We start from the raw sequence: 12,952 nt of genomic DNA on the forward strand, positions 1-12,952 counted from the left end.
TGTGATTAATTTTTTTAATCACACGATTAATCGTGATTAATTTTTTTAATTGCTTGACAGCCCTAATTGGTCAGATTTGTGACCTAAAAAGAATTGCTCAGATGTGGGATTCTCCCACACATCCTCTAGAGTGAAGATTGATGCAAAGAATTAATTTAGCTTCTCTACAATGGCCTTATCTTCCTTGAGTGCTCCTTTAGCACCTCGATCATCCAGTGGCCCCACTCATTTTTGGCAAGCTTCCTGCTTCTGATGTACTTAAAAATGTTTGCTGTTAGTTTTTGAGTCTTTGGCTAGTTGCTCTTCAAATTCTTTTCTGACCTCCCTCATTATATTTTTACATTTGACTTGCCAGAATTTATGCTCCTTTCTATTTTCCTCGGTAGGATTTAACTACCAATTTTAAAAGGATGCCTTTTTGCCTCTAACTGCATCTTTTATTTCATTGTTTAGCCATGGTGGCACTTTTTTTGGTCCTCTTACTATGGGATATATATTTAATTTGAGCCTCTATTATGGCGATTTTAAAAAGTTTCCATGCAGCTTGCTGGCATTTTACTTTTATGACTGTACCTTTTAATTTCCTTTTAACTAGCATCCTCATTTTTGTGTAGTCCCCCTTTAAATAATTTGGTCTTTCAAAGGCAGCTTTGAATTTATTGAAATTTATTTGAATTTATTCACTGGTTTATCACTAAACACACAGAGAGTTTCACAGTTTAAAGCCTAAAGGTACCATTAGATGATCTAGTCTGACCTCCTATATATCACCAGACATTGTCACCCAGAATCATCTATGTTAAGTCCAAATACTTTATTTAGACAAAAGCAGTTCAGTCCTCAGGAGACTAAGCTGTGTACCAAGGTGCCACAAATGACCAAGGCCCCTGCAATGACAGGGAAATAACTAGGTGATGATTCCAGCAGGTGAACTATGGTCCACGCTGCAGAAGAAGGCACAAATCCCCAAGGTCCAAGCCAATCTGACCTCGGGGAATATTCCATCCTGCCCCCAAATCTGATGAGCAGTTTGACCCTCAGCATGTGAGCAAGACTCACTAGCTAAGCATCCAAGACAGAGCTGTGACGGGTTAGAGCACAGAAACCCCCTTGGGAGCTGCCACCTAATGTGCCAAGACTACTTCTGCCCCTGCTTTCCCTGCCAGCTCTGGACCCCAGCACCCTGTTTTGCTGAGCCAGATACGCCCGTCTGCTCCAACACAGACCCAGGGTCTGAATTACTTGCCCCAAAGCTGCAGGCTTCACTGAAAGCAGCTTACAGAAGTCTTCTTGTCTTTAACACTCAGATGCCCAACTCCCAATGGGGTCTAAACCCAAATAAATCCGTTTTACCCTGTATAAAGCTTATACAGAGTAAGCTCATGAATTGTTCGCCCTCTATAACACTGATAGAGAGATATGCACAGCTATTTGCCCCCCGCCCCTCCCCCAGTATTAATACATACTCTGGGTTAATAAGTAAAAAATGATTTTATTAAGTACATAAAGTAGGATTTAAGTGGTTTCAAGCAGTAGCAGACAGAACAAAGTGAATTACCAAGCAAAATAAAATACGCAAGTCTATGTTTAATCAAACTGAATATAGATAAAATCTCACCCTGAAAGATGTTTCAATAAGTCTCTTTCACAGACTGGACGCCTTCCTAGTCTGGGCACAACCATTTCCCCTGGTACAGCCCTTGTTCCAGCTCAGGTAGAAGCTAGGAGATTCCTCATGATGGCTCTTCTTTTTCTCTGTTCCATTCACTTATATATCTTTTGCATAAGGTGGGAATCCTTTGTCCCTCTGGGTTCCCACTTCTCAATGGAAAAGCACCAGGTTAAAGATGGATTCCAGTTCAGGTAACATGATCACATGTCACTGTAAGACTTCATTACCCACTTGCCAGCACACAGGTATACAGGAAGACTTACAGGTAAATCAGAGCCATTTGCAGTCAATTGTTCTGATTAATGGGTGTCATCAAGATTCCAAACCACCACTAATGGCCCACGCTTTGCATAATTACAATAGGCCCTCAGAGTTATATTTCATATTTCTAGTTTCAGATACAAGAGTGATACTTTTATACAAATAGGATGATCACACTCAGTAGATTATAAGCTTTGTAATGATACCTTACAAGAGACCTTTTGCATGAAGCATATTCCAGTTACATCAACATATTTTCAAAAAATCATATAGAGTGCAATGTCACAAGAGCATTGGTCCACTCCTTCTGGTGTTCCTTTCTCCAGTTGTGCCCAATCTGATGTTTCAGAAGAAGGTGAGAGAAAACAACAGCAAGAAACGAGACCCATACAAGGAGACCAACCACATGGCTCATAGCTAAGGCTAAGATTTTGTCATGGATATTTTTAGTAAAAGTCAGGGACAGGCAATAAAGAAAAATTCACAGAAGCTGGTGACCTGTCCCTGACTTTTACTAAAAATAGCCATGATAAAATGGGAAGGGACTGGACAGCAGCGGGGTGGCTGGGAGCTCTGGGGCCCCCACCACCTGTGCGGACTCAGAGCTCCAGGGTCCCCGTCCCCCTCCCCAGCAATGGGGAGCTGTGGGAATCCCCCTGCTGCCCCCAGAGTAGGGAGCTGCCAGGGTTCCCCTGCCCTGTGGCGGCAACAGCCAGGGAGCTCCCAGCATCCTCATACCCCACAACTGCAGCAGCCAGGAAGCTCCTGGGGAACCCCTGCCCCGCAGCAGCACTGGATAGCTGCGGGGGTACCCCTGCCGCCATGGCTGGCGGGGATACCCCTGTATCCCAGAGAGACCGGGAGCTGCAGGGTACCCCTCTGCCTGCAGCAGCTGGGAGCTTGGGGGCCCCTTGCTTCAGGCAGTGGGGATACCTTACAGCCTGCAGCTTCCGAACGCCGGGGCTGAAGTCACGGAGGTCTTTGGGGATTCCATGACTTCCACGACCTCCGTGACAAAATTGTAGCCTTACTCTTAGGTAACATTCAGTTCTCAGGGACTGCTCAAAATACTCATTTCTGCTATTTGTACCTTATTTCAAATTCTATTCTCCACTCCATTTCTTTCTGTGAATGAAACCATCATCCTAATGGAAATGCATCAGTATTATCAAAGCCATATGCCTCCTTTGCAGAACATCAGACCTACCACATGATTTACCATATTACTGCATCAAAACACATCTATTCTAGCTAGTTTAAAAAAAACAAACCACATTCCAGCTCAAATTATTCTCTGTTTTGCACCATTTTTCAAAGTGGTACTTATGTTTGACTAGCTTTGCACACCTCCCTCTTGCAGTTTGTGAAACATTTCCAATAACAAACCAGGCTCAGATGCTAAGGTGACAGATGCTTTAACAGTTCGTAAATTTCTTCCCTTAAAAACAGTTACAAGTTTGGGTTAAATTATGGACTGGGTGTGTGTGTGTGGTATGAGAGTATGCCTTGTAGTCTGGTAAACTATCATACATAGACTTCTCTTCCCCTGGTTCTCAGGCCCTCAGAAACTGAGGAGGAAGTGTTCCACATCAATCTCTAGTTATCCTTCCTGCCAACTCAGGAGCAGCATTTGTTAATTTCATCAGATTCTACTTCCACTGAAACCCAATTGGAAGCTAAGCCAGTACAAAGTAGGGTTTAACTGGGAGAACATTTAAGGGTCACAGTACTTCTGAAGGTGCAGCTTCTTTTTTCTTAATTAACCCCATGTTGCTCAGGAGTAGACCAATTAGTTTACTTGAAGAGTAAAACAAGTCTTGTGTCAAGGCTCTTCCTTAGCTGACCACTTTACATGAGCATTCAGCTCCCTTTGGTGGGATTATTTAATTCAAAAGATCCAGGTGACTCTCTTGTCAGTAAAAGATAGACTTCATTTAAGTCACTATGGGCCACCTCCTTCCCAGATGCTAATAAACTGAGAATCATCAACTAGAGACAGCTGAGACACAATATATTTATAAGCATTTATTTTGTGTACCTAACACACATGATTCTATTTGCTAGGTGACGTTAAATTACTATTTGAATAACAGCGCAATAAGAGAACTTTGAAAAGAAAAATAACTCTTTAACTCAACACTCTTACATGGTTTGGAGGTTCCTTTAAATCCCAGCAATGGTAACAGATTGCAGTAAGTAGGAGTGAAAGTGCTTCCCGGAAAAAAATCCTACCTCACATTATGTTTTCTGGTTAAGATTTCAGAAAGACTGAGTGAGCATTTGACTATGTGGGGATAAGAATGGAGTTTTCATTAATTAATTTAGACCATTTATTAATGCTAACAGTTAAGAATTGCAGTCACCTTTACTAAAATAATCAGAGATGGTTAAATCAAGTCCAGTGACGAGAAGCCAACTTATAGATAGCAGGTTATTAAAATTATTAGGGAACAGTTTAAAATAAGTTTTATATATCAAATATATTAATTCTGTGCAAAAATAAATATGTTTAATAATTAGGGTCTCAAAAATAGTTCTGTTGTATAATAACTGTGTTTTATTTAGAATAAAATACCAAGAAACTTAAGAAATAAAGTATTGTTCATGGTAACAACAGCCATGAGCTGTCATTTTTCTAAAACGCTATTGTTTCCTGAAGTGAGCACTCACTGCTAGGTGTTAAAAGCACATCAGATTTGCTAAAACTTATTTCTGTAACCTTAAGATGGGTATATAATCCAAAACTCAGAGTAAAAGGGTAGGGAGTGAGGGAAGTCAACATCCTAATGATATAAAAGTTCATACTTCACGTGTCTCCTGATAATTAGTCTCTAACAACTTTGCTAAGATTGTTAGTTATCCTATAAAATGACTTGGTGCTTGAATTGTCAATCAGTTTTACTACCTGACTACTGTTACAGTTAAATCAGAAAGATGGTACCGGCAGCAGCACCCCTTACACCAGGCTAGGACCTAGATTTAGTACAGATTCAGAAGGAAAAGCATTATCCACTGAATGACTAATATTATTCACCAAGTGTTCCTTGAAGGTCTTTCATCCAAGTACTAACCAAGCCTAAATCTGCTTTGTTTGTAAGATCAGAGATATAATAGCAACTGGAAGGGAAACAAGTTCAAGCAAAAACAAAACCCCTCTCTCCAAACAAACAAAAAACAAACCTAATCAGTAAATAACTCAGATTTGCATTGTGAGGTGACAGAGATTCCAGCTCTCACAAATATGTTTTATGAATAGGGCCCATGAAAAACACATCACAGACCATGGAATCTGGTCTTTTGTGTGCTTTTAACCTATACTACGCAGATTTCACTGAGGAGACCAGCGTTTGTCAAATTGGGGGTCCTGACCCAAAAGGGAGTTGCAGGGGGGTTGCAAGGTTATTTTAGGGGAGGGGATTGTAGTATTGCCACTCTTTCTTCTGCACTGCCTTCAGAGCTGGGCGGCTGAAGAGCCATGGCTGTTGGCCGGGCGCCCAGCTCTGAAGGCAGCACCCAACCAGCAGCAGTGCAGAAGTAAGGGTGGCAATACCATACCATGCTATCCACTTCTGCGCTGCTGATGTCAGCGGCTCTGCCTTCAGAGCTGGGCTCCCAGCCAGCAGTTGCCACTCTCCAGCTGCCCAGCTCTGAAGGCAGAGCGACGACCAGCAGCAGCGCAGAAATAAGGGTAGCAGTACCACAACCACCCCCTACAATAACCTTGGAACCCCACCATCACAACTCCTTTTTGCGTCAGGACCCCTACAATTACAATACCATGAAATATCAGCATAGCTGAAATCGTGAAATGTACGATTTTTAAAATCCTATGACCATGACATTGACCAAAATGGACTGTGAATTTGGTAGGGCCCTATTTATGAACCTGTCCATCAAAATGCGGCTCTCAGATTGGCATGAATCTGGAGAAACAATGAACAGCAGTTAAGTTACTTGGTGTAACACAGCAGAATTTGAGAACAATGCTATTCATCATGGATACTTTGTACAGAAAGTAAGTAGTGAATAGCTGATTACAGGGAAAGGGCAACAGCTACATGAACTATAGAGCAGTGCCAGAGAACTGGCAGCAGAGAGAACTAATTGCAATTAGGTCAGCACTCAGTATCAGTGCGTAGGTAGGAAGCAGATTTTAAGGTCTTAAAACAATAACAAAAGAGAAAGGAGTTGCTGTTCTGAACAACCACACTGAATATGAATACGATTTAGTGAAACATTGTGAAGCATTTAAGGAATCAGTGCTTGCCACTGGGTTATGTATAGTGCACTTAAAGCTTTATCAGTCAAATTCAAACAAATAATTACCAACAGAGAAAGTAGGGCAGTGGCGGGCAACCTGCGGCCCATCAGGGTAATCTGGTGGTGGGCTGCCAGACAATTTGTTTACATTTGAACGGCTGCCAGCAGCTCCCAGTAGCTGCGGTTCGCCGTTCCCAGCCAATGGGAGTTGCGGGAAGTGGCAGCAAGCACATCCCTGCGACCCGCGCCGCTTCCCGCAGCTCCCATTTGCCGGGACGGCGAACCGCGGCCACTGGGAGCTGCAGGCGGCCGCTCAAATGTAAACAAACTGCGACAGCCCACCAACTGATTACCCTGATGGGCCGTGTGCGGCCCGCGGGCCACAGGTTGCCCACCACTGAATTAGGGACTTTTGGGGAAAATCAAGAACATGAATTAAGACATATGGGCACATTACCAAATATCTGATGAAATGTTAGATACGAATTACATAGTATTTATACTGAAGGCAGTGAAGGGAGCTATAAAATCAATTTAATAAGATTAGCCAATGGTCCAAAATAAAGACATCCATCTGAATGTTTATTTCTTTAACAGATTACCTTTCCTTGACTGTAGATATCTCACAGCCCTTATCAAAGTAGGCCAGATCAGTTTCATTTCCCTAAGGTTAAGCTGATGAACAGTACACCGAGTATTCGTCAGCTGAAGAATGGTCATCATCCAATTGCAAAAATAGTACAAGCAACTTCTCTTCTGTCTTATTTTCTTTGGTGGGGATGTGGTATAGTGTATTCTAGAAATGACTGATATTCCCCGATTCATATGTCATAACCTTTAATTCCCACCGATATTGAATCAAAACAAAAAAGGGAATTGTGTGGGGCTGTTCTTAATTTATTTCAGGAAAGCGAAGGCTGCATAAAGAAGTTTTCAAAGAAATTATATTACAGGATCTCATTAGATACAGGAAATGTGTTCAGCCACTGGAAAGTGTATGCGGGAGGGACAGCTTTTCATTTGTTTAGTAGCTCAATGAGCAACACTGACTTACTCCAGTGTGAACTGCATCCAGCAATCCTCAGCTGGAAGGACAGGTTAGCCTGCTGTGGTCCCTTTAAGGTAGTAAAGCAAAAGGAAAAAAAAAAAATCAAAACCAAACATACCATGTCAACAGTTTTCTAGTTCCTCTAATTAGTAACAAAATTCATTATTTCCTTTTGGAAAGTTTTCTCTTGACTTTTCCACTTGTATTCAAGAGCTTCAATTATAAAATAGCTTAAGAAAAAGAGTGATATTCTTTTAAAGTTGTACACAAATTTGGTGCATCTTAGTGGCAAAAAGATCAGTTGACAAAACTGACTACAGCTATGCCTGATATAGACAGGAGCTTTGAAAGTTATTCCCTGCAAAAGCATTTGAGTTTAGACCCCTGGATCACTGAACAGGGACTGAATCCTAAGGCTAAACTGTGCCATAGCTATGTAGTTTCTGATGTATAAATAGAAGTCATCCTTATATCAACTCCTTCCACCAATCATCAATTTTCTAACAACAGTAAAGTACAGATTAACTGAAAATAAATGCAATTAATTGCTTGTGTCAAATATTACTCCATAGTGAAATGGCATACTCTGTATATTCTCAGATACTATCAGAGTGTGGTACTCAAGTTCTCACACAGGCTGTTTATTGCGTATAGGGTTTTTTTCCTCTGATGCATATTGCAATAGTATTTTGAGCACTTAGCAAACTTTAATGAATTTACCCTCAACAGACCTATGACACAGAGAAGTATTATTCCCATTTCACAGACAAGGAAACAGAGGCACAAAAGGGCTAAAGTGCATAGGTCACACATGAAGCCAATGGCAGTGATGCAGTATGTCCATGTTTAAGGATTTATTTTTTTTAACATAAAAATAAATAAATTTACCATTAATTTAATCTAGACCAACAAACATGGTATTAGCTACTAGATATTCTGTAGGTTTTGCTTACAAACCTCAGAATTACCATCTGCTTATTTTACATATACTTATTTCCCCCTACAGCTTCTGAACTAAATGTATCACTCTGTGATCTAAGTTAACAATACTGCAATATTCCATGTCATTAGTCTTGTAAATATCCACATTGAAATGAATGTGAATATGAAAATAAACCCCAAATCTATACTTACTGTCAGTTATGTTACGTGCTTTACAGGCTGCTTCTTTTCCTAACAGAAGATTAAGTTTTCTTGCGACTAGCTATATTTTGCTAGCATACAATTGTGTTTGACCCACACATATTTTTACATACACAGTGGTTTCTGTTACCACCATCCATGTAGGAAGTATACAAATGTCTTCTGAACTACAGTGTAAATATTAATACCTTGACATTCAGTTGAAATACACCAACCATGTAAGTTTTGTCCTTATCCCTCATTACTGCTCAATTTCAAGTCAGCTCCTATCATTACATTAGTTATAAAATACACATCTGTTGTTTTTATTACCGCTAATAAATGTTGATATCAACTTCTCAACCATCAAGAAAACAAATAATAAGCGTCAGTCTTTTATCCTGTATGATTCGTTTCACTGAAATCAGCACTTTTAAAGAAAATAAATTGAGAACTTCTCCCCAAAGGAAAGTGAAAGGCAGGAATAGATTCATCAGCGGTTTTTAAAATTGCACAAATATTAAAACAAAATAATCACTACATTAAGATTGGTGAAACTAAAAACAAAATAGCTAAAATAATGGCCATTCACGGATTTCAAAACATTTTTTAAGAAAAAGCATTACAGCTGTCAGGTGAAAGAGGATTCAGCCGATTGTTTCACCTTAGAATTGCATGACCAGAATACATCAATTTTACTTTGTATCTTGTGTTAATTTTTTTTCCTTTCACTATTACTCACCCGTGGTAAAACATTAATTTGACACAGAAAAAAACATAATCAAGTCATGTGTACCTTTAGCCCAGCATATTGGGAATGGACTACAGCCGCTTTTCTCCATATAGATAGCACCTGCTTGTTTCCGGGCCTGTTGGCCTGCCAATTCCAACAACAACATACACACAATCGTATAGAGATCAAGCCAGGCTTCAGCATACAATGTCCCAATTCAGTGCTCCAATACTATTTGCTCCTGCAGGGGGGCTGGGAAGCCAGCCACTTGAATGTATTCAATCCACAAGCAAGGAGAAAACTATTAACCTTGCCTACATTTGGTCTCTTTTCATCTAGTTTGCAGGAAAGGTAGAAGCAAAATACTGTAGTATTCCTTTGGTAATATATTCCAGCAGCATGAAGAATGCCTTTCAGTTACAGAAGCGTCTCATGCCTCAACAATTTAAAGCACAGATCATCCTTTTCCAGGGTGAGCTACTGAACAGAATGCTACCAGCCAGTAATGTGACTGTGTGTGTGTGTCTGTATTCCTAGATTCATTCAGGAGGGAGGAGGGAGGAAAGGAGGGGCAGGAGGGAAGGCGATTAGCAAGCACCTTATTAATATGCTAATCTCACCCTTCTGTTCAATTCACACAGCAGACTCCTGTTTACAAAACTGACAGCAGATTCTAAAATTGACTAAGCTGCAAATCAAGCCTGACCCAGGTCATGTCTGTAGAGGTGCTCCCCCAACCGTTTTTGTTTTAAATTCATGCCTCTGGTATTTTACCAACCTAGCCTGACATTTGATTTTCAGTAACTTCCCTAATAAGATAAGAACAATGAAAAACTGAACAATGAATAACTTGAAAATGTAGAGTATCCTGAAGTATCCAGCAGAACAAAAATATTTTAGTAAAAACAAAATACAAAAAATAAAAATAAAAAAGCCTACTCACTTGATATTTTCCATCAGATTTAGAGACTATTTTACAGTAAATTTAGCTTTATAAAATGTACAGCAAGAGCTGATTAAAATTTCCCTAAACTTCAAAGGAAGCAGGATTGAGCTCTAGATCAGAAATCTAACTTAACCACATTTTTTAGAATTAAACTAGAGAAGAAACAATGATAGATCAAAACATTGGTGAAAGGTGAGCTAACACTAAGGAAATAGGACACCACAATGTCCACTATAATCAGTACCATAGCTAGCTCCCCTCTAAAAATATGACCACTACTTTATTCTCTTGCAGCTGAGAGAAGGCATAGGTCATCACATATACTTCTCTATCTGCACATATTACACTTCATATATAAAAGGTTAACTGAAGATAGATTTGATTTTCTTTCAATGTCTGGGCACCAGGAATAAAAATGATATTATACATTATGTTTAATATATATTTAGGCACATGCAATATACCATGTAGAATTCATTTCTGCTGAATCACCTGTTCATGTTATATATTGAAATGAAATGTTTATTAACTGTGTTGTAAAACCCTTTTTCTATAACAAGCTGTGTGCACTATTGGGAGGGTGTGCCTGTGGAACGTGTATAGCATGTATGTAGACAAACAAAAATTACAAAACTCCCATCTTCTCTCTTCTAGTGGAAGGTTCCACCGTACACATTATAAACATATGTTTCATTATAGAACATAACAAAAAAATAGATTCATAAAATAAATATTATAAACTCTTGGGGACAAAAATATACTATTCCTATCATTAAACTATTCATAAATTCCATATTAGCCATCTCTAATGTATAGCCCTCGATAAAAAGACAAGGTGAGTGAGGTAATATCTTTTATTGGACCAACTTCTTATGGTCAGAGAGACAAGTTCTGTGTTAGCTCATAAGCTTGTCTCTCTCTCTCTCTCTCTCTCTCTCTCAGGCTAGGTCTACACTACCCGCCTCAATCGGCGGGTAGAAATCGACCTCTCGGGGATCGATTTATCGCGTCCCATTGGGACGCGACAATCTATCCCCGAATCGACGCTCTTACTCCACCAGCGGAGGTGGGAGTAAGGGCCGTCGACAGGAAGCCGCAGAGGTCGATTTTGCTGCCGTCCTCACAGCGGGGTAAGTCGGCTGCGATACGTCGAATTCAGCTACGCTATTCACGTAGCTGAATTTGCGTATCTTAAATCGACTCCCCCCTGTAGTGTAGATGTAGCCTCAGACAGAAATTGGTCAAATAAAAGGTATTACCTCACCCATCTTGTGTCTCTAGTATCCTGGCACCTGCATGGCTACAACACCACCACATACAATCTTCAATAGTAAGACATAGAGCTTAAATAACTAAGACCATTACCAAAAGAGTTAGTTTTAAGTTAACCCAATCACCAAACTGACTCATTTGCCTAGGTGTAACAGCACACACAATACTTTCAATTACTTATTTAATTAAATTTATGTGCTTACAGATTACATCACTGCCATTTTGGTTTCTCGATGCAGACAACCAGAAGGGTCCATTTATAGTCTCGAGGTAACAAATACTGTTGCTTCCTTCCAAAAGTACAATTTTTTTTTAATTTAAAAGAAAAAAGTTATCCACTGCAAAAATAGAGATTAGAGCGCAACCAAGCCACAGATGTTCTGCATCAGTGCCCAGGCACAACGACCAAAGCGCTTTCTGGGGCTGAAGAGAGCCAAAGAGACTTAGGGAAATGCAGGGTCTCTCCTCCCCTGAAAGTTTTTGAAACTACACAATACTGCAGAAGCATCCAAATCCTGTCAACTCTGGGTTCTTATATATTTACCTTTAAGGACATAACAGCACAAGCAATAGTACAGGTAACAGTTCTTGTTCATTTCAGCCATATATCTGGTACAAGGTAATTATTGTTACTGTTACTTGTTCAGGGCTGATAATGTGCTTGGTTCTGTGCAACAGGCAAAGATAAGAGGCAGAAGAAGGATGGTCTTGTAATTAAGACTCTGGCCAGAGGCTCAAGAAAGCTGATTTTAATATCCAGTTCTGCTACCGACCTCTTTTATGACCATGAGGAAGTCACAGTCTCTTTTTACCTTAGTTCCCCATCTATAAATTAAGGACAATATTTCCCCCACCCTTTGCCTCTTTGTCTATTTAGAGTGTAAGTTCCCCAGGACAGGAACTTTCTTACTATGTGTAGGTGCAGCCTCAAGCAAAACGGAGCCATGGAATACAAATAAATAATATGTCCCCTACCATGAAGAGGTTAGAGTCCAAAAGAGACACATACAGAAGACAGCACTTGACAGGATGTTCTAGTAAATCCAGGAGGTAAGATTGGTTTTGGACTTGTTTTTATTTAATTGTTATTTTAATAGAATAAAAACTGCTATTGGGTAAGTTTGTGGAAAAGTGGGTTATCAAGAAGAATCTGAATGAAGAGAATGCACTGGCTCATGTTTTTTAAAGCTTATATGGATGTTAATAAAGAAGTAGTGACACTGAACAAATGGATTTCAGAGGGTTCTGAACACCCTCTTCCCAGGACTTTTTCCTGTTATATCTTGTTACAGTACTGGGAAAGTTGAGAACCAAAGCTTTGCACCAAACCAATAATACAATGTTTAATATCTGCTCAATGGTTCGATACACATTTATTATAAACATATTTTTAAAATCTGTAAATAGTAATTTACAAAATAGACCAAATGGTCCTAAAGTGCAAGGATTTAAACTAACCAAACCCGTTTGTGTGTTTTCATCTGCCTTTCTAACAAAAACATTACTGTAGAACACAACTCAAAAAGAAGCCAGGGCAGCATTCTACCTTAAAAATCACATCACTGTTTATAGACCTGACTCAAATGGGTGACCCAGACAAGTCTTTGAATACCTTAGAGGCAGGGAAAACCAGATGAG

At 39.8% G+C, this 12,952-nt stretch overlaps 1 protein-coding gene across 23 annotated transcripts in view; it reads right to left on the bottom strand.

Moving 5' to 3' along the window:
- Positions 1 to 12,952, bottom strand: part of PTK2 (protein tyrosine kinase 2) — a 359,211-nt gene that overhangs the window by 260,119 nt on the left and 86,140 nt on the right. For 3 of the 23 annotated variants that reach the window (XM_042860962.2, XM_065586256.1, XM_008165132.4), the window contains exon 1: positions 9,160 to 9,605. The exons of the other annotated variants lie outside the window; for them this stretch is intronic. In XM_042860962.2, coding sequence (XP_042716896.2) covers positions 9,160 to 9,262 — 103 coding nt within the window. In that variant the 5' untranslated portion in view covers positions 9,263 to 9,605. Of the gene's footprint in view, positions 1 to 9,159; positions 9,606 to 12,952 lie in introns of those variants that run through there. 23 annotated transcript variants of the gene reach the window in all.

This window comes from Chrysemys picta, chromosome 2 (genome assembly GCF_011386835.1).
Source record: "Chrysemys picta bellii isolate R12L10 chromosome 2, ASM1138683v2, whole genome shotgun sequence".
In the NCBI taxonomy this organism is placed as follows: Eukaryota; Metazoa; Chordata; order Testudines; family Emydidae; genus Chrysemys; species Chrysemys picta.